A 22,671-nucleotide genomic window follows, 5' to 3' on the forward strand; every position below is an offset into this window, starting at 1 on the left:
CCGTGCCTCGCCTTGCCCTCATTATGGTGTTTTGGGGCAAAAGGCACCGCCATGTTTAGTGATGGCAAGTAAACTAGTGTAGACTGCGTGCTGTTCTGGACATGCATGAAAGCTATAATTAAGCAGGAAGCCACGAGGAGGTATGTATATTATGGTGTCATTTCCGTCTCATAATTCAACAAAAACTAGGTGGGATTGTTGAGCGAACGTGGAGACAGTTGAGAGCACTTAGAAAAATGTTGGGTGCCCATTCACCTGTGCTTGCACAGATGCTCTCAGAGTTTGTGCTATTAGTACAAATAAACATAACTGCATATTTGGACGCAGTTAGCTATTTTTCAGTGAAAGCGAGATAAATTATCAGATAAGAAATTACCAATAATCTAGAATTTTCTGTATTTCGGCTCGCATAATTCTAGACTATTATTTTATGTTAATCAGTTATGTGTATTGCATTATTATCTTATATACAGGAAGTGATTTGTATTCGCCCTGGCCAATAATTTTGTTGTACGTTAACGTTAGCGTGTTGGTTCCTGGAAGCGTGTAGGCCTTTTAGCTAGCTGTTTAAACATCTACTCGCTGTTGTTATAATTGATGTAAAAAATACAATCAATAATATTGTAACGACCCTGGGTTTATAATCGCGGAAATCGACTCTGCCGCACGAGCATGCTTTTGCGGCACTGTCGATAGCGCGCCGGACCTCGGGCTAGAGGGTCGAGGGTTCGAGACCTGCTCCCTGTTATTTCATTACAATATCAAATCAAATGTTATTGGTCACATACACATGGTTAGCAGATGTTAATGCGGGTGTAGCGAAATGCTTGTGCTTCTATTTCCGACCATGCAGTAATATCTAACAAGTAATCTAACAATTTCACAACAACCACCTTATACACACAAGTATAAAGGAATGAATAAGAATATGTACATATAAATATATGGATGAGCGATGGCTATGGGGCATATGTAACAGTATAACTTTAAACCGTCCCCTCGCCCCGACACGGGCGCGAACCAGGGACCCTCTGCACACATCAACAACTGACACCCACGAAGCATCGTTACCCATCGCTCCACAAAAGCCGCGGCCCTTGCAGAGCAAGGTGCAACCCTACTTCTAGGTTTCAGGGCAAGTGACGTAACTGATTGAAACGCTAGTAGCGCGTACCCGCTAACTAGCTAGCCATTTCACATCCGTTACACTCACCCCCCTTTCAACCTCCTCCTTTTCCGCAGCAACCAGTGATCCGGGTCAACAGCATCAATGTAACAGTATAACTTTAAACCGTCCCCTCGCCCCGATACGGGCGCGAACCAGGGACCCTCTGCACACATCAACAACTGACACCCACGAAGCATCGTTACCCATCGCTCCACAAAAGCCGCGGCCCTTGCAGAGCAAGGTGCAACCCTACTTCTAGGTTTCAGGGCAAGTGACGTAACTGATTGAAACGCTACTAGCGCGTACCCCGCTAACTAGCTAGCCATTTCACATCCGTTACACATAGGCAAGATGCAGTAGATGGTATAGAGTACAGTATATACATATGAGATGAGTAATGTAGGGTATGTAAACTTTATATAATATATAATATAAAGTGGCATTGTTTCAGTGACCAGTGATACATTTATTACATCCAATTTTTTATTATTAAAGTTGCTAGAGATTTGAGTCAGTATGTTGGCAGCAGCCACTCAATGTTAGTGATGGCTGTTTAACAGTCTGATGGCCTTGAGATAGAAGCTATTTTTCAGTCTCCCGGTCCCAGCTTTGATGCACCTGTACTGACCTCGCCTTCTGGATGATAGCGGGGTGAATAGGCAGTGGTATTTAGTTTTTTTATGTATTATTTCTTACACTGTTACCCCAGGAAAGTCTCATTACATACAGCCGGAAAGAACTATTGGATATAAGAGCAACGTCAACTTACCAACATTACGACCAGGAATACGACTTTCCTGAAGCGGATCCTGTTTGGTCCACCACCCAGGACAATGGATCGGATCCCAGCAGGCGACCCAAAACAACGGCGCCGCCGAAGGGACAGACAGTCTTCAGGTCCGGCTCCGTAGACGGGCACATCGCCCACCGCTCCCGAGTATACTACTAGCCAACGTCCAGTCTCTTGACAACAAGGTAGACGAAATCCGAGCAAGGGTTGCCTTCCGGAGAGACATCAGAGATTGTAACAATCTCTGTTTCACGGAAACATCGCTCACTCGGGATAAGTTATCAGAGTCGGTACAGCCACCTAGTTTCTTCACACATCGCGCCAACAGAAACAAACATTGGATGTAATAAATGTATCACTAGTCACTTTAAACAATGCCACTTTATATAATGTTTACATACCCTACATTACTCATCTCATATGTATTTACTAATACTCTATACCATCTACTGCATCCTGCCTATGCCGTTCGGCCATCGCTCATCCATATATTTATATGTAAATATTCTTATTCATTCCTTTACACTTGTGTGTATAAGGTAGTTGTTGTGAAATTGTTAGATTACTTGTTAGATATTACTGCATGGTCGGAACTAGAAGCACAAGCATTTCGCTACACTCGCATTAACATCTGCATGTGACCAAATACATTTGATTTGATTTGGTATCAATCGTGTAAGCACATGGAAATACTTTTTATCAAATTATTTATTTACAGTACTCGTCAAAAGTTTGGACAAAAATGTTGCTGAGTTGGACTCGTTGCAGAGTTACTGTCATGTTGCTGAGTTGGACTCGTTGCAGAGTTACTGTCATGTTGCTGAGTTGGACTCGTTGCAGAGTTACTGTCATGTTGCTGAGATGGACTCGTTGCAGAGTTACTGTCATGTTGCTGAGTTGGACTCGTTGCAGAGTTACTGTCATGTTGCTGAGTTGGACTCGTTGCAGAGTTACTGTCATGTTGCTGAGATGGACTCGTTGCAGAGTTACTGTCATGTTGCTGAGTTGGACTCGTTGCAGAGTTACTGTCATGTTGCTGAGATGGACTCGTTGCAGAGTTACTGTCATGTTGCTGAGTTGGACTCGTTGCAGAGTTACTGTCATGTTGCTGAGATGGACTCGTTGCAGAGTTACTGTCATGTTGCTGAGTTGGACTCGTTGCAGAGTTACTGTCATGTTGCTGAGATGGACTCGTTGCAGAGTTACTGTCATGTTGCTGAGTTGGACTCGTTGCAGAGTTACTGTCATGTTGCTGAGTTGGACTCGTTGCAGAGTTACTGTCATGTTGCTGAGATGGACTCGTTGCAGAGTTACTGTCATGTTGCTGAGATGGACTCGTTGCAGAGTTACTGTCATGTTGCTGAGATGGACTCGTTGCAGAGTTACTGTCATGTTGCTGAGATGGACTCGTTGCAGAGTTACTGTCATGTTGCTGAGATGGACTCGTTGCAGAGTTACTGTCATGTTGCTGAGTTGGACTCGTTGCAGAGTTACTGTCATGTTGCTGAGATGGACTCGTTGCAGAGTTACTGTCATGTTGCTGAGTTGGACTCGTTGCAGAGTTACTGTCATGTTGCTGAGATGGACTCGTTGCAGAGTTACTGTCATGTTGCTGAGTTGGACTCGTTGCAGAGTTACTGTCATGTTGCTGAGTTGGACTCGTTGCAGAGTTACTGTCATGTTGCTGAGATGGACTCGTTGCAGAGTTACTGTCATGTTGCTGAGATGGACTCGTTGCAGAGTTACTGTCATGTTGCTGAGTTGGACTCGTTGCAGAGTTACTGTCATGTTGCTGAGATGGACTCGTTGCAGAGTTACTGTCATGTTGCTGAGATGGACTCGTTGCAGAGTTACTGTCATGTTGCTGAGATGGACTCGTTGCAGAGTTACTGTCATGTTGCTGAGATGGACTCGTTGCAGAGTTACTGTCATGTTGCTGAGTTGGACTCGTTGCAGAGTTACTGTCATGTTGCTGAGTTGGACTCGTTGCAGAGTTACTGTCATGTTGCTGAGTTGGACTCGTTGCAGAGTTACTGTCATGTTGCTGAGATGGACTCGTTGCAGAGTTACTGTCATGTTGCTGAGATGGACTCGTTGCAGAGTTACTGTCATGTTGCTGAGTTGGACTCGTTGCAGAGTTACTGTCATGTTGCTGAGATGGACTCGTTGCAGAGTTACTGTCATGTTGCTGAGATGGACTCGTTGCAGAGTTACTGTCATGTTGCTGAGTTGGACTCGTTGCAGAGTTACTGTCATGTTGCTGAGATGGACTCGTTGCAGAGTTACTGTCATGTTGCTGAGTTGGACTTGTTGCAGAGTTACTGTCATGTTGCGGAGTTGTGTCCCTATTCTCCTCTCTTATCCCAAAGTGTGTGCTTGCATACTTCCATGATGAAGAGTTAGGAAAATTGTATTCCTATCGCTGAGGGCTGCAGCCATATTACAATGAGGGGATTCCTGAGGGCTAAAAACTCTCCTGCAACCCGCCTCACCCAATGTGGCGTGGATCTGCTTTTTTCTAAAGTATTTCTATTGACTTCGGATCTGGAATCCCTCAACTAAAGCTAGCCAGCTAACTACCTACCAGCTATCAGTTAGCAAACCATTGCTAGCGGTCATCAGCTAACCTTTAGCTCGGGAAGCTCTCGCCAGTTCAAACGTGACTCAAACCAGAGCATAACGGACCTATTTCTCTCCATATCCCCGGATTCCTACCGCAAACTCTGAACATTTTCATCTGGATCTTTGCAACTAGCTAACCGCAATCCCGGGTGACCACTCCTGGCTAGCGTTTCCATCCTGGAGCAAGCACCAATTAGCCTGAAGCTAGCCCGGCCAGGGCTCCTGTGCTACCACTGAAGCCCACTCCTGGGCTACAATATCCGGACCCCTTCTACTGCCGGTACGGGGCACGGAACCCCGCCGATCCTCTACGACTGGAATACCGACATAATCTGCCTGAGGATTCCAACAGGCCCCTCAGGCGCGACGCCCGCTGAAGGCCCATTCTGCTAACTTGCTAGGCCTGCTAGCTACCTAGAGCTACTTGGAACCCTACTAATTCAACTACTGGTCTATCGACGTCACCGCACGAAGAGGCAAAAACAGACTTACCGCCATCACGTCCCCCAAAGGCTAACTTGCTAGCCCCGGTCTGCTAACTGCTAGCTTGCCTGCCCCGATCTGCTACCTGCTAGCTTGCCTGCCCCGGTCTGCTAACTGCTAGCCCCTGCTAACTGCACGGTCTGCTAACTGCTAGCTTGTTTAGCCCCGGCCTACTAACTGTTAGCTTGTTAGCATTGGCCTGCTAACTGTCTGAATCGCCGTGTCCCCAGTCAGCCCAACCACTCACTGGACCCATATGTTCACTTGGCTACGCATGCCTCTCTAATATCAATATCCCTCGTCCATTACTGTCCTGGTTAGTGGTTACTGTCTTATTTCACTGTAGAGCCTCTAGCCCTGCTCAATATGCCTTAACCAAACATGTTGTTCCACCTCCTACATATGCGATGACATCACCTGGATTAAACGTCTCTAGAGAATATACACTGCTCAAAAAAATAAAGGGAACACTTAAACAACACAATGTAACTCCAAGTCAATCACACTTCTGTGAAATCAAACTGTCCACTTAGGAAGCAACACTGATTGACAATAAATTTCACATGCTGTTGTGCAAATGGAATAGACAACAGGTGGAAATTATAGGCAATTAGCAAGACACCCCCAATAAAGGAGTGGTTCTGCAGGTGGTGACCACAGACCACTTCTCAGTTCCTATGCTTCCTGGCTGATGTTTTGGTCACTTTTGAATGCTGGCGGTGCTTTCACTCTAGTGGTAGCATGAGACGGAGTCTACAACCCACACAAGTGGCTCAGGTAGTGCAGCTCATCCAGGATGGCACATCAATGCGAGCTGTGGCAAGAAGGTTTGCTGTGTCTGTCAGCGTAGTGTCCAGAGCATGGAGGCGCTACCAGGAGACAAGCCAGTACATCAGGAGACGTGGAGGAGGCCGTAGGAGGGCAACAACCCAGCAGCAGGACCGCTACCTCCGCCTTTGTGCAAGGAGGAGCACTGCCAGAGCCCTGCAAAATGACCTCCAGCAGGCCACAAATGTGCATGTGTCTGCTCAAACGGTCAGAAACAGACTCCATGAGGGTGGTATGAGGGCCCGACGTCCACAGGTGGGGGTTGTGCTTACAGCCCAACACCGTGCAGGACGTTTGGCATTTGCCAGAGAACACCAAGATTGGCAAATTCGCCACTGGCGCCCTGTGCTCTTCACAGATGAAAGCAGGTCCACACTGAGCACATGTGACAGACGTGACAGTCTGGAGACGCCGTGGAGAACGTTCTGCTGCCTGCAACATCCTCCAGCATGACCGGTTTGGCGGTGGGTCAGTCATGGTGTGGGGTGGCATTTCTTTGGGGGACCGCACAGCCCTCCATGGGCTCGCCAGAGGTAGCCTGACTGCCATTAGGTACCGAGATGAGATCCTCAGACCCCTTGTGAGACCATATGCTGGTGCGGTTGGCCCTTGGTTCCTCCTAATGCAAGACAATGCTAGACCTCATGTGGCTGGAGTGTGTCAGCAGTTCCTGCAAGAGGAAGGCATTGATGCTATGGACTGGCCCGGCCGTTCCCCAGACCTGAATCCAATTGAGCACATCTGGGACATCATGTCTCGCTCCATCCACCAACGCCACGTTGCACCACAGACTGTCCAGGAGTTGGCGGATGCTTTAGTCCAGGTCTGGGAGGAGATCCCTCAGGAGACCATCCGCCACCTCATCAGGAGCATGCCCAGGCGTTGTAGGGAGGTCATACAGGCACGTGGAGGCCACACACACTACTGAGCCTCATTTTGACTTGTTTTAAGGACATTACATCACAGTTGGATCAGCCTGTAGTGTGGTTTTCCACTTTAATTTTGAGTGTGACTCCAAATCCAGACCTCCATGGGTTGATAAATTTGATTTCCATTGGTAATTTTTGTGTGATTTTGTTGTCAGCACATTCAACTATGTAAAGAAAAAAGTATTTAATAAGAATATTTCATTCATTCAGATCTAGGATGTGTTATTTTAGTGTTCCCTTTATTTTTTGAGCAGTGTATCTCTCTCATCATCACTCAATGCCTAGGTTTACCTCCAATGTACTCACATCCTACCTTACTTTTGTCTGTACACTATGCCTTGAATCTATGCTATCGTGCCCAGAAACCTGCTCCTTTTACTCTCTGTTCCGAACGTGCTAGATGGCCAGTTCGTATAGCATTTAGCCGTACCCTTATCCTACTTCTCCTCTGTTCCTCTGGTGATGTAGAGGTTAATCCAGGTCATGCAGTGCCTAGCTCCACTCCCACTCCCCAGGTGCTCTCATTTGTTGACTTCTGTAACCGTAAAAGCCTTGGTTTCATGCATGTTAACATTAGAAGCCTACTCGCTAAGTTTGTTTTACTCACTGCTTTAGCACACTCTGCCAACCCGGATGTCTTAGCCGTGTCTGAATCCTGGCTTAGGAAAACCACCAAAAACCCTGAAATCTCCATCGCTAACTATAACATTTTCCGCCAAGATAGAACTGCCAAAGGGGGCGGTGTTGCAATCTACTGCAAAGATAGCCTGCAGAGTTCCTTCTGTATTACTATCCAAGTCTGTACCCAAACAATTCAAGCTTCTACTTCTAAAAATGCACCTTTCCAGAAACAAGTCTCTCACTGTTGCCGCTTGCTATAGACCTCCCTCTGCCCCCAGCTGTGCCCTCGATACTATATGTGAATTGATTGCCCCCCATCTATCTTCTGAGCTCGTGCTACTAGGTGACCTAAACTGGGACATGCTTAACACCCCGGCCATCCTACAATCTAAGCTTGATGCCCTCAATCTCACACAAATTATCAATGAACCTACCAGGTACAAATCCAAATCCGTAAACACGGGCACCCTCATAGATGTCATCTTAACTAACTCGCCCTCCAAATACACCTCTGCTGTTTTCAATCAAGATCTCAGCGATCACTGCCTCATTGCCTGCATCCGTAATGGGTCTGCGACCAAACGACCACCCCTCATCACTGTCAAACGCTCCCTAAAACACTTCTGCGAGCAGGCCTTTCTACTCGACCTGGCCGGGGTATCCTAGAATGACATTGACCTCATCCCGTCAGTAGATGATGCCTGGCTATTCTTTAAAAGTGCCTTCCTCACCATCTTAAATAAGCATGCCCCATTCAAAACATTTAGAACTAGGAATAGATATAGTCGTTGGTTCACTCCAGACCTGTCTGCCCTTGACCAGCACAAAAACATCCTGTGGCGTTCTGCATTAGCATCGAATAGCCCCCGTTATATGCAGCTTTTCAGGGAAGTTAGGAACAAATATACACAGGCAGTTTGGAAAGTTAAGGCTAGCTTTTTCAAACAGAAATGTGCATCCTGTGGTACTAACTCAAGTTCTGGGACACTGTAAAGTCAATGGAGAATAAGAGCACCTCCTCCCAGCTGCCCACTGCTCTGAGGTTAGAAAACACTGTCACCACCGATAAATCCACTATAATTGAGAATTTCAATAAGCATTTCTCTACGGCTGGCCATGCTTTCCACCTGGCTACCCCTACCCCGGTCAACTGCCCGACACCCTCCACAGCAACCCGCCAAAGCCCCCACCATTTCTCCTTCAACCAAATCCAGATAGCTGATGTTCTGAAAGAGCTGCAAAATCTGGACCCCTACAAATCAGCTGGGCTAGACAATATGGACCCTCTCTTTCTAAAATGATCTGCCAAAATTGTTGCCACCCCTATTACTAGCCTGTTCAACCTCTCTTTCGTATCGTCTGAGATTCCTGCTACAGACCTATATCTATCCTACCCTGTCTTTCTAATGTCTTCAAAAGCCAAGTAAACAAACAGATTACCGACCATTTCGAATCCCACCGTACCTTCTCCGCTATGCAATCTGGTTTCAGAGCTGGTCATGGGTGCACCTCAGCCACGCTCAAGGTCCTAAACGACATCATAACCGCCATCGATAAGAGACATTACAGTGCAGCCGTATTCATCGACCTGGCCAAGGCTTTCGACTCTTTCAATCACCACATTCTTATTGGCAGACTCGACAGCCTTGGTTTCTCAAATGAATGCCTCGCCTGGTTTACCAACTACTTCTCTGATAGAGTTCAGTGTGTCAAATCGGAGGGCCTGTTGTCCGGACCTCTGGCTGTTTCTATGGGGGTGCCAAAGGGTTCAATCCTCGGGCCGACTCTCTTCTCTGTATACATCAATGATGTTGCTCTTGCTGCTGGTGATTCTCTGATCCACCTCTACGCAGACGACACCATTCTGTATACTTCTGGCCCCTCTTTGGACACTGTGCTTACAAACCTCCAGACGAGCTTCAATGCCATACAACTCTCCTTCCGTGGCCTCCAACTGCTCTTAAACGCAAGTAAAACTAAATGCATGCTCTTCAACCGATCACTGCCCGCACCTGCTCGCCCGTCCAGCATCACTACTCTGGACGGCTCTGACTTAGAATACGTGGACAACTACAAATACCTAGGTGTCTGGTTAGACTGTAAACTCTCCTTCCAGACTCACATTAAGCATCTCCAATCCAAAATTAAATCTAGAATTGGCTTCCTATATCGCAACAAAGCATCCTTCACTCATGCTGCCAAACATACCCTCGTAAAACTGACCATCCTACCAATCCTCGACTTCGGTGATGTCATCTATAAAATAGCCTCCAACACTCTACTCAACAAACTGGATGCAGTCTATCACAGTGCCATCCGTTTTTTCACCAAAGCCCCATACACTACCCACCATTGCGACCTGTATGCTCTCGTTGGTTGGCCCTCGCTTCATACTCGTCGCCAAACCCACTGGCTACAGGTTATCTACAAGTCTCTGCTAGGTAAAGCCCCGCCTTATCTCAGCTCACTGGTCACCATAGCAGCACCCACCCGTAGCACACGCTCCAGCAGGTATATCTCACTGGTCACCCCCAAATCCAATTCCTCCTTTTGTCGTCTTTCCTTCCAGTTCTCTGCTGCCAATGACTGGAACGAACTGCAAAAATCACTGAAGCTGGAGACTCATATCTCCCTCACTAGTTGTAAGCACCAGCTGTCAGAGCAGCTCACAGATCACTGCACCTGTACATAGCCCATCTGTAAACAGCCCATCTATCTACCTACCTCATCCCCATACTGTATTTATTTATTTATCTTGCTCCTTCGCACCCCAGTATCTCTACTTGCACATTCATCTTCTGCACTTCTACCATTCCAGTGTTTAATTGCTATATTGTAATTACTTCGCCACCATGGCCTATTTTATTGCCTTAACTCCCTTATCTTACCTCATTTGCACTCACTGTATATAGACTTTTTGTTTTCTTTTGTTCTACTGTATGTTTTGTTTATTCAATCAATCAAGTTTATTTTATATAGCCCTTCGTACATCAGCTAATATCTCGAAGTGCTGTACAGAAACCCAGCCTAGAACCCCAAACAGCAAGCAATGCAGGTGTAGAAGCACGGTGGCTAGGAAAAACTCCCTAGAAAGGCCAAAACCTAGGAAGAAACCTAGAGAGGACTTAAATGTGTTTATTTAAGTTTATTAAATGTGTAACTCTGTGTTGTTGTGTGTGTCGAATTGCTTTGCTTTATCTTGGCCAGGTTGTAGTTGCAAATGAGAACTTGGTCTCAACTAGCCTACCTGGTAAAGGTGAAATGGTGGTAAAGGTGAAATAAAAAATAAAAATATTACAATGAGGCGATTCCCGAGGGCTGCAGCCATTTTACAATGAGGGGATTCAAAGCCCATGGTGAAGTCAGCTGAAAACAAAGTCATGTATGTCAACAACGTGGTGTCATGATGTAGGGCTCAGACTGTTCACAAGTAAAGTTTTGTTTTCTCTTAGAGGTCGTGGGACACCCTGCAGTCAGCAACAGTCTGACCACAGACCTCCAGACAGGGCTGCTCTCTCTCTGTAACACACTCACTCGCAATGCATTGAAGAATGTGTGTGTCTCTGTGTGTGTCTCTGTGTGTGTGTCCTGTCCTCTTTCTAGAGAGTGGGTGGAGTGTGCTACTCTGGGACTGGGGGGGTGATGAGAGGTGTGTCTTCTGCGGCCCTGAACAGAGCTATCTTGTGCTCTTTCTAGACAGTGGGTGGAGTGTGCTACTCTGGGACTGGAGGGGGGGGGGCTTCTGTGGGCCTGAACAGAGCTGTGTGTGTGTGTTTTCCTCCCCTTCTTAGCCTCTATTCAGACAGCAGAGCAGCAGAGAGAGAGAAGCAGAGTAAAGGAGAGAAAGATGTCCGCTCGAGGAGTGTGTGTGTGGGGTATTGTGTTTTTGTATGTTGTGTCTGTCTGTCAGGCCGGAAGACAGATGCCCAAACTCTCCAACAAGAAACTGTGTGCCGACGCTGAGTGTAGCCGTGAGTACAGATAGAAATACAGCCACAGTACTACTACAACTATACTGTTACTATACTACATCTACAGTACTACTACATCTATACTGTTACTATACTACATCTACAGTACTACTACAACTATACTGTTACTATACTACATTTACAGTACTACTACAACTATACTGTTACTATACTACATCTACAGTACTACTACAACTATACTGTTACTATACTACATCTACAGTACTACTACATCTATACTGTTACTATACTACATCTACAGTACTACTACATCTATACTGTTACTATACTACATCTACAGTACTACTACATCTATACTGTTACTATACTACATCTACAGTACTACTACATCTATACTGTTACTATACTACATCTACAGTACTACTACATCTATACTGTTACTATACTACATCTACAGTACTACTACAACTATACTGTTACTATACTACATCTACAGTACTACTACATCTATACTGTTACTATACTACATCTACAGTACTACTACATCTATACTGTTACTATACTACATCTACAATACTACTACATCTATACTGTTACTATACTACATCTACAGTACTACTACATCTATACTGTTACTATACTATATCTACAGTACTACTACATCTATACTGTTACTATACTACATCTACAGTATTACTAAAACTATACTGTTACTATACTACATCTACAGTACTACTACATCTATACTGTTACTATACTATATCTACAGTACTACTACATCTATACTGTTACTATACTACATCTACAGTATTACTAAAACTATACTGTTACTATACTACATCTACAGTACTACTACAACTATACTGTTACTATACTACATCTACAGTACTACTACATCTATACTGTTACTATACTACATCTACAGTATTACTAAAACTATACTGTTACTATACTACATCTACAGTACTACTACAACTATACTGTTACTATACTACATCTACAGTATTACTAAAACTATACTGTTACTATACTACATCTACAGTACTACTACAACTATACTGTTACTATACTACATCTACAGTACTACTACATCTATACTGTTACTATACTACATCTACAGTACTACTACATCTATACTGTTACTATACTACATCTACAGTACTACTACATCTATACTGTTACTATACTACATCTACAGTACTACTAAAACTATACTGTTACTATACTACATTTACAGTACTACTACATCTATACTGTTACTATACTACATCTACAGTACTACTACAACTATACTGTTACTATACTACATCTACAGTACTACTACAACTATACTGTTACTATACTACATCTACAGTACTACTACAACTATACTGTTACTATACTACATCTACAGTACTACTACAACTATACTGTTACTATACTACATCTACAGTACTACTACAACTATACTGTTACTATACTACATTTACAATACTACTACAACTATACTGTTACTATACTACATCTACAGTACTACTACAACTATACTGTTACTATACTACATTTACAGTACTACTACATCTATACTGTTACTATACTACATTTACAGTACTACTACAACTATACTGTTACTATACTACATCTACAGTACTACTACAACTATACTGTTACTATACTACATCTACAGTACTACTACATCTATACTGTTACTATACTACATCTACAATACTACTACATCTATACTGTTACTATACTACATCTACAGTACTACTACAACTATACTGTTACTATACTACATCTACAATACTACTACATCTATACTGTTACTATACTACATCTACAGTACTACTACATCTATACTGTTACTATACTACATCTACAGTACTACTACAACTATACTGTTACTATACTACATCTACAATACTACTACATCTATACTGTTACTATACTACATCTACAGTACTACTACATCTATACTGTTACTATACTACATCTACAGTACTACTACATCTATACTGTTACTATACTACATCTACAGTACTACTAAAACTATACTGTTACTATACTACATCTACAGTACTACTACAACTATACTGTTACTATACTACATCTACAGTACTACTACAACTATACTGTTACTATACTACATCTACAGTACTACTAAAACTATACTGTTACTATACTACATCTACAGTACTACTACAACTATACTGTTACTATGCTACAACTATTTTGTGAGTAGCCGTAAGTAAAGTTACAACTACAGCTACCATACTACTTTATTTCTACTACTACTATACTAATACTACCACCACTACCACTACTACTAATACTACTATTAATACTATACTGCTATAATGTTACTGTAGTCCGTATGCAAAGTGTCAAATGGGATGACGCTGGAGAGACAAAGCAGGTTCGGAGAGTCAAACATTTAATATAGAACGGACATGGAACGAGACAGGAAACGGACATGGAACGAGACAGGAACAGCGTCAGCAAACAGGTAACACAGACAAAAAACAAGTAGTGCAGCAGCAGGGATCAGAGCAGGGAACTGACAAATACACTGCTCAAAAAAATAAAGGGAACACTTAAACAACACAATGTAACTCCAAGTCAATCACACTTCTGTGAAATCAAATTATCCACTTAGGAAGCAACACTGATTGACAATAAATTTCACATGCTGTTGTGCAAATGGAATAGACAAAAGGTGGAAATTATAGGCAATTAGCAAGACACCCCCAATAAAGGAGTGATTCTGCAGGTGGTGACCACAGACCACTTCTCAGTTCCTATGCTTCCTGGCTGATGTTTTGGTCACTTTTGAATGCTGGCGGTGCTCTCACTCTAGTGGTAGCATGAGACGGAGTCTACAACCCACACAAGTGGCTCAGGTAGTGCAGCTCATCCAGGATGGCACATCAATGCGAACTGTGGCAAGAAGGTTTGCTGTGTCTGTCAGCGTAGTGTCCAGAGCATGGAGGCGCTACCAGGAGACAGGCCAGTACATCAGGAGACGTGGAGGAGGCCGTAGGAGGGCAACAACCCAGCAGCAGGACCGCTACCTCCGCCTTTGAGCAGGAGGAGCACTGCCAGAGCCCTGCAAAATGACCTCCAGCAGGCCACAAATGTGCATGTGTCAGCATATGGTCTCACAAGGGCTCTGAGGATCTCATCTCGGTACCTAATGGCAGTCAGGCTACCTCTGGCGAGCACATGGAGGGCTGTGCGGCCCCACAAAGAAATGCCACCCCACACCATGACTGACCCACCGCCAAACCGGTCATGCTGGGGGATGTTGCAGGCAGCAGAACGTTCTCCACGGCATCTCCAGACTCTGTCACGTCTGTCACATGTGCTCAGTGTGAACCTGCTTTCGTCTGTGAAGAGCACAGGGCGCCAGTGGCGAATTTGCCAATCTTGGTGTTCTCTGGCAAATGCCAAACGTCCTGCACGGTGTGTCTGCTCAAACGGTCAGAAACAGACTCCATGAGGGTGGTATAAGGGCCCGACGTCCACAGGTGGGGGTTGTGCTTACAGCCCAACACCGTGCAGGACGTTTGGCATTTGCCAGAGAACACCAAGATTGGCAAATTCGCCACTGGCGCCCTGTGCTCTTCACAGATGAAAGCAGCTTCACACTGAGCACATGACTAACTCACTAACGCACTACTACTAAACTACGACTACTACTACTCCTACTACTCCTACTAATCTACTACTACTATAATACTATGACTTATAATATTACTACTATACTCTGACTGTAATTCCTCTACTCCTACTGTTACTACTACTACTACTACTGGCGGTTTTGGAGCAGTGGCTTCTTCCTTGCGGAGTGGCCTTTCAGGTTATGTCGATATAGGACTCGTTTTACTGTGGATATAGATACTTTTGTACATGTTTCCTACAGAATCTTCACAAGGTCCTTTGCTGTTGTTCTGGGATTGATTTGCACTTTTTGCACCAAAGTACGTTCATCTCTAAGAGACAGAATGCGTCTCCTTTCTGAGCGGTATGACGGCTGCGTGGTCCCATGGTGTTTATACTTCCGTACTATTGTTTGTACAGATGAACGTGGTACCTTCAGGCTTTTGGAAATTGCTTAAAGGATGAACCAGACTTGTCGAGGTCTACTATTTTTTTTCTGAGGTCTTGGCTGATTTCTTTTGATTTTCCCATGTTGTCAAGCAAAGAGGCACTGAGTTTGAAGGTAGGCCTTGAAATACATCCACAGGTACACCTCCGATTGACTCAAATGATGTCAATTAGCCTATCAGAAGCTTCTAAAGCCATGACATCATTTTCTGGAATTTTCCAAGCTGTTTAAAGGCACAGTCAACTTAGTGTATGTAAACTTCTGACCCACTGGAATTGTGACACAGTGAATTATAAGGGAAATAATCTGTCTGTAAACAATTGTTGGAAAAATGGCTTGTGTCATGCACAAAGTAGATGTCCTAAACGACTTGCCAAAACTATAATTTGTTAACAAGACATTTGTGGAGTGGTTGAAAAACGAGTTTTAATGACTCCAACCTAAGTCTATGTAAACTTCTGTGAACGCTGCGTGTAACACATCCGGTATCAGGATAAATAAAAAGCAAGGTCTGCTAACTTTCTTTAATTATGTTTAATTAACGCAAACCATGAATGGCAAATGCAATTTTCGTATATACGGGTTCACTGTATCACCACGCAGGGTAAAGCAGGGAACTGGCAGGAAGTACGTAAACAGCTGTTCTAATACCGTGATGACGTAGTTCCAACGCGTCTGTTGGCCTATCACAGTAGAGGCTGAGCGCGGTTTAGACTTTGCCCAGCCTATCACCGTTACTCAGACTGGTCCCCTTCTTTCAGATGTCCGCATCTGGTTGTTGCGTAGATTAGATCCATCTTGTGTCTGTCGATTCTCCACTGAAACAGTTCCTAATATGGTATTGTCCAGTATTCTAACCTCCTGGTTGGCCTAGAGAGATGCACCCCTCCCCTCTCCAGATTGACCACAGCTTTTATGGCCTGTCAGTCAATGTTGGTCAGTCTTTACACACCTACATCTGTATTGTGTGTGTGTGTGTGTGTAACAAAACAATATTCATCTTTGAACAATATGCTAGCAGGCTATAGTGCATAAACATAAATCCTAACACTTCCGACTTCAACTGTTTTATTTGTATTTTATATAACCTTTATTTAACCAGGTAGGCCAGTTGAGAACACGTTCTCATTTACAACCCTAACCCTTTATTTAACCAGGTGGCCAGTTGAGAACAAGTTCTCATTTACAACCCTAACCCTTTATTTAACCAGGTGGCCAGTTGAGAACAAGTTCTCATTTACAACTGCGACCTGGCCAAGATAAAGCATAGCAGTGTGACACAGACAACAACACAGAGTTACACATGGAGTAAACAATAAACAAGCCAATAACACAATAAACAAGTCAATGACACAGTAGAAAAAAGAAAGTCTATATACAGTGTGTGCAAAAGGCATGAGGAGGTAGGCAATAAATTGGCCATTGGAGCGAATAATTACAATTTAGCAGATTAACACTGGAGTGATAAATGAGCAGATGATGATGTGCAAGTAGAGATACTGGTGTGCAAAAGAGCAGAAAAGTAGATAAAATAAAAACAATATGGGGATGAGGTAGGTAGGTAGATTGGGTGGGCTATTTACAGATGGACTATGTACAGCTGCAGCGATCGGTTAACTGCTCAGATAGTTGATGTTTAAAGTTGGTGAAGGAAATAAAAGTCTCCAACTTCAGCGATTTTTGCAATTCGTTCCAGTCACTGGCAGTAGAGAACTGGAAGGAAAGGCGGCCAAAGGAGGTGTTGGCTTTGGGGATGACCAGTGAGATATACCTGGTGGAACGTGTGCTACGGGTGGGTGTTGTTATCGTGACCAGTGAACTGAGATAAGGCGGAGCTTTACCAAGCATGGACTTATAGATGACCTGGAGCCAGTGGGTCTGGCGACGAGTATGTAGCGAGGGCCAGCCGACTAGAGCATACAGGTCACAGTGGTGGGTGGTATAAGGTGATTTGGTAACAAAACGGATGGCACTGTGGTAGACTGCATCCCGTTTGCTGAGTAGAGTGTTGGAAGCTATTTTGGAGATGACATCACCGAAGTCGAGGATCGGTAGGATAGTCAGTTTTACTAGAGTATGTTTGGCGGCGTGAGTGAAGGAGGCTTTGTTGCGAAATAGAAAGCCGATTCTAAATTTGATTTTGGATTGGATATGTTTAATATGAGTCTGGAAGGAGAGTACAGTCTAGCCAGACACCTAGGTATTTGTAGTTGTCCACATATTCTAGGTCGGAACCGTCCAGGGTGGTGATGCTAGTCGGGCGGGCGGGCGCGGGCAGCGAACGGTTGAAAAGCCTGCATTTGGTTTTACTAGCGTTTAAGAGCAGTTGGAGGCCACGGAAGGAGTGTTGTATTGCATTGAAGCTCGTTTGGAGGTTAGTTAGCACAGTGTCCAAGGAAGGGCCAGAAGTATACAGAATGGTGTCGTCTGCGTAGAGGTGGATCAGGGAATCGCCCGCAGCAAGAGCGACATCATTGATATATACAGAGAAAAGAGTCGGCCCGAGAATTTAATCCTGTGGTACCCCCATAGAGACTGCCAGAGGTCCGGACAACATGCCCTCCGATTTGACACACTGAACTCTGTCTGAGAAGTAGTTAGTGAACCAGGCGAGGCAGTCATTAGAGAAACCAAGGCTGTTGAGTCTGCCGATAAGAATACGGTGATTGACAGAGTCGAAAGCCTTGGCCAGGTCGATGAAGATGGCTGCACAGTACTGTCTTTTATCAATGGTGGTTATGATATCGTTTAGTACCTTGAGCGTGGCTGAGGTGCACCCGTGACCGGCTCGGAAGCCGGATTGCACAGCGGAGAAGGTACGGTGGGATTCGAAATGGTCAGTGATCTGTTTATTAACTTGGCTTTCGAAGACTTTAGATAGGCAGAGCAGGATGGATATAGGTCTGTAACAGTTTGGGTCTAGGGTGTTACCCCCTTTGAAGAGGGAGATGACCGCGGCAACTTTCCAATCTTTAGGGATCTCAGACAATACGAAAGAGAGGTTGAACAGGCTGGTAATAGGGGTTGCAACAATGGCGGCGGATAGTTTTAGAAAGAGAGGGTCCAGATTGTCTAGCCCAGCTGATTTATACGGGTCCAGGTTTTGCAGCTCTTTCAGAACATCTGCTGTCTGGATTTGGGTGAAGGAGAAGCTGGGGAGGCTTGGACGAGTAGCTGCGGGGGAGGCGGAGCATGGCCAGCCGTTGAGAAATGCTTATTAAAATGTTCGATTATCATCGATTTATCAGTGGTGACCGTGTTACCTAGCCTCAGTGCAGTGGGCAGCTGGGCGGAGGTGCTCTTATTCTCCATGGACTTTACAGTGTCCCAAAACTTTTTGGAGTTAGAGCTACAGGATGTGAATTTTTGCTTGAAAAACTAGCCTTTGCTTTCCTGACTGACTGCGTGTATTGGTTCCTGACTTCCCTGAACAGTTGCATATCGTGGGGACTATTCGATACTATTGCAGTCCGCCCACAGGATGTTTTTGTGCTGGTCAAGGGCAGTCAGGTCTGGAGTGAACCAAGGGCTATATCTGTTCCTGGTGCTACATTTATTTGAATTGGGGCATGCTTATTTAAGATGGTGAGGAAGGGAATTTTAAAGAATAACCAGGCATCCTCTACTGACGGGATGAGGTTAATATCCTTCCAGGATACCCGGGCCAGGTCGATTAGAAAGGCCTGTTAGCTGAAGTGTTTTAGGGAGCGTTTGACAGTGATGAGTGTTGGTCGTTTGACCGCAGACTCATTACGGATGCAGACAATGAGGCAGTGATCGCTGAGATATTGGTTGAAAACAGCAGAGGTGTATTTGGAGGGCAAGTTGGGCAGGATGATATCTATGTGGTTGCCTGTGTTTACGGATTTGGGGTTGTACCTGGTAGGTTCATTGATAATTTGTGTGAGATTGAGGGCATCAAGCTTAGATTGTAGGATGGCCAGGGTGTTAATTAAGCATGTCCCAGTTTAGGTCACCTAGCAGCACGAGCTCTGAAGATAGATGGGGAGCAATCAATTCACATATGGTGTCCAGGTCACAGCTGGGGGTAGAGGGTGGTCTATAGCAAGCGGCAACGGTGAGAAACTTGTTTCTGGAGCGGTGGATTTTTTAAAGTAGAAGCTCTAATTGTTTGGGTACAGACCTGGATAGTAAGACAGAACTCTGCAGGCTATCTCTGCAGTAGATTGCAACTCCGCCCCCTTTGGCAGTTCTATCTTGTCGGAAAATGTTATAGTTGGGGATGGTAATTTCAGGGTTTTTGGTGGTCTTCCTAAACCAGGATTCAGACACGGCAAGGACATCCGGGTTGGCAGAGTGTGCTAAAGCAGTGAATAAAACAAAGTTAGGGAGGAGGCTTCTAATGTTAACATGCATGAAACCAAGGCTTTTACAGTTACAGAAGTCAACAAATGAGAGCACCTGGGGAATGGGTGTGATGCTGGGGGATGCAGGGCCTGGATTAACCTCTACATCACCAGAGGAACAGAGGAGGAGTAGGATAAGGGTACGGCTAAAGGCTATACGAACTGGTCGTCTAGTACGTTCGGAACAGAGAGTAAAAGGAGCAGGTTTCTGGGCACGATAGCATAGATTCAAGGCATAATGTACAGACAAATGTATGGTAGGATGTGAGTACAGTGGAGGTAAACCTAGGCATTGAGTGATGATGAGAGAGATATTGTCTCGAGAAACATTTAAACCAGCTGACGTCACTGCATGTGTGGGAGGTGGAACTGAAGGGTTTGTTAAGGCATATTGAGCAGGGCTAGAGGCTCTACAGTGAAATAAGACAATAATCACTAACCAGAACAGCAATGGACAAGGCATATTGATATATTGTATTTTAAACCTTTTAAAGCAGTACTAAAATATATGCATTTCAATGAGAGATTCCCTTTTCTGTACCCTTTGTACAGAAAAGGGACCGAAGCTGCTGCCAGGGACGCAAGGCCTGAGCACGTTGGAAAGTTAAAACCTGTGGTCATCCATACTGTTACTATAGTAAGTTAATATAATTCTACCATAACTGTGCTTCTTCAACAACTACAATCATATACTGATTGTACTACCTGTGTGTGTGTGTGTGTGTGTGTGTGTGTGTGTGTGTGTGTGTGTGTGTGTGTGTGTGTGTGTGTGTGTGTGTGTGTGTGTGTGTATTTGTGTTAGACCCCATCCTGATAGCGCGTGCCTTGGAGGACTACTACCCTGCAGACTGCCGGTTCATCTCTCTGCGTCAGGGTCAGGTGGTCTATGTCTACGCCTTGCTGAAGGACCGAGGAAACATGTTCTGGGCTGGCAGCGTAAGGATCTGTGTGTGGGTGTGTGTGTGTGTGTGTGTGTGTGTGGTGTGCAAGTGTTGGTGCTTCTTGAGATGTGAATGTATAGTAGTATTTATATATAGTAGTATTTATATACAGTATTATTTATATATAGTAGTATTTTTATAGTATTATTTATATAGTAGTATTTATATATAGTAGTATTCATATAAAGTAGCATTTATTTATAGTAGTACTTATATATAGTAGTATTTTTATAGAATTATGTATATAGTAGTATTTATATATAGTAGTATTCATATAAAGTTCTATTTATTTGTAGTAGTATTTATATATAGTAGTATTTATACATAGTAATATTTATTTGGTTTGTATGGTCTTCTATCAGACTGCAAAATATTATGTTGTTCTATGGTCTTCTATCAGACTGTAATATATTATGTTGTTCTATGGCCTGCTATCAGACTGTAATATATTATGTTGAGACATTGTAACAGAGCAGTTTCATGTGTAAGCTTGAGACCTGAAGACTTACATTTGCTCTGTGTGTGCGTGTGTGTGTGTGTGTGCGTGTGTGCGTGTGTTTACCAGGTCCAGGGGTCGTACTACGGGGAACAGGAGGCAAGACTGGGACATTTCCCCAGCAGCGTCGTTGAGGAGACACACGCTCTCATGCCAGCTACCAACGAGGTCATGACTGATGTAGGTGGACACACGAACACTCACACAAACAAACACGCACACAGACATAATTAATAATTTTCAAAATCAATTGATATAGATTATTAGGCATCTCTCCTCCCTCTCCTCTCCGCTCCTCTCCTCCTCTCCCCTTCTCTTCTCCTCTCCGCTCCTCTTCTTCTCCTCTCCTCCTCCTCTCCGCTCCTCTCCTCCTCTCCGCTCCTCCTCTTCTCCCCCTCTCTTCTCCTCTCCTCCTCCTCTCCACTCCTCTCCTCCTCATCTCCACTCCTCTCCTCCTCTTCTCCCCCTCTCTTCTTCTCTTATCCAGAATTGGGACTTTTACTGTAACTGAAGACGGAAGTGTCCTGATTCTTTATCTCCCGGCTGGCGCACTGCAAAACGAGGGCAGCCCTTACAGCATCAGAACAGTATCTCTATTATCTACAAGCTATGATGAAAACACATTATAGTTGAATAACTTTGCTTTATTACAACCATGCATATACAGTATATTGTTTAGAATAAACCTTCCTCTCAGCTGTTTAATGTTATCTCTGTGGCTTTAATCTGAAAGAATAAATATACTATGCTGCTCTGATCACTGTTGTCTCTTCTGGTGTCTAGCCTTCATTATTACTGTTGTCTCTTCTGGTGTCTAGCCTTCATTATTACTGTTGTCTCTTCTGGTGTCTAGCCTTCATTATTACTGCTGTCTCTTCTGGTGTCTAGCCTTCATTATTACTGCTGTCTCTTCTGGTGTCTAGCCTTCATTATTACTGTTGTCTCTTCTGGTGTCTAGCCTTCATTATTACTGTTGTCTCTTCTGGTGTCTAGCCTTCATTATTACTGCTGTCTCTTCTGGTGTCTAGCCTTCATTATTACTGCTGTCTCTTCTGGTGTCTAGCCTTCATTATTACTGCTGTCTCTTCTGGTGTCTAGCCTTCATTATTACTGCTGTCTCTTCTGGTGTCTAGCCTTCATTATTACTGCTGTCTCTTCTGGTGTCTAGCCTTCATTATTACTGTTGTCTCTTCTGGTGTCTAGCCTTCATTATTAATGCTGTCTCTTCTGGTGTCTAGCCTTCATTATTACTGCTGTCTCTTCTGGTGTCTAGCCTTCATTATTACTGCTGTCTCTTCTGGTGTCTAGCCTTCATTATTACTGTTGTCTCTTCTGGTGTCTAGCCTTCATTATTACTGTTGTCTCTTCTGGTGTCTAGCCTTCATTATTACTGCTGTCTCTTCTGGT

General features: G+C 44.2%; 1 protein-coding gene across 1 annotated transcript; it reads left to right on the plus strand.

Annotated features, from left to right (window-relative positions):
* The first annotated feature begins 11,238 nt into the window (after positions 1-11,238).
* On the plus strand, positions 11,239-22,021 carry mia (MIA SH3 domain containing). The gene is made up of 4 exons (XM_038988029.1): positions 11,239-11,412; positions 20,630-20,763; positions 21,334-21,444; positions 21,752-22,021. The coding sequence occupies exons 1-4, from the start codon at positions 11,289-11,291 to the stop codon at positions 21,773-21,775; spliced, it is 393 nt and encodes a 130-aa protein (XP_038843957.1). The 5' UTR covers positions 11,239-11,288; the 3' UTR covers positions 21,776-22,021.
* The last annotated feature ends 650 nt before the right edge of the window (positions 22,022-22,671 follow it).

This window comes from Salvelinus namaycush, unplaced genomic scaffold, assembly GCF_016432855.1.
Source record: "Salvelinus namaycush isolate Seneca unplaced genomic scaffold, SaNama_1.0 Scaffold92, whole genome shotgun sequence".
NCBI lineage: Eukaryota > Metazoa > Chordata > Actinopteri > Salmoniformes > Salmonidae > Salvelinus > Salvelinus namaycush.

Excerpts from the sequence above, each read along its gene's own strand:
- mia (XM_038988029.1), top strand. The coding sequence starts at position 11,289 with ATGTCCGCTCGAGGAGTGTGTGTGTGGGGTATTGTGTTTTTGTATGTT. Across the intron at positions 11,413-20,629 it reads TGCCGACGCTGAGTGTAGCC|ACCCCATCCTGATAGCGCGT; the intron begins GTGAGTACAGAT and ends TATTTGTGTTAG. Across the intron at positions 21,445-21,751 it reads CCAACGAGGTCATGACTGAT|AATTGGGACTTTTACTGTAA; the intron begins GTAGGTGGACAC and ends TCTCTTATCCAG.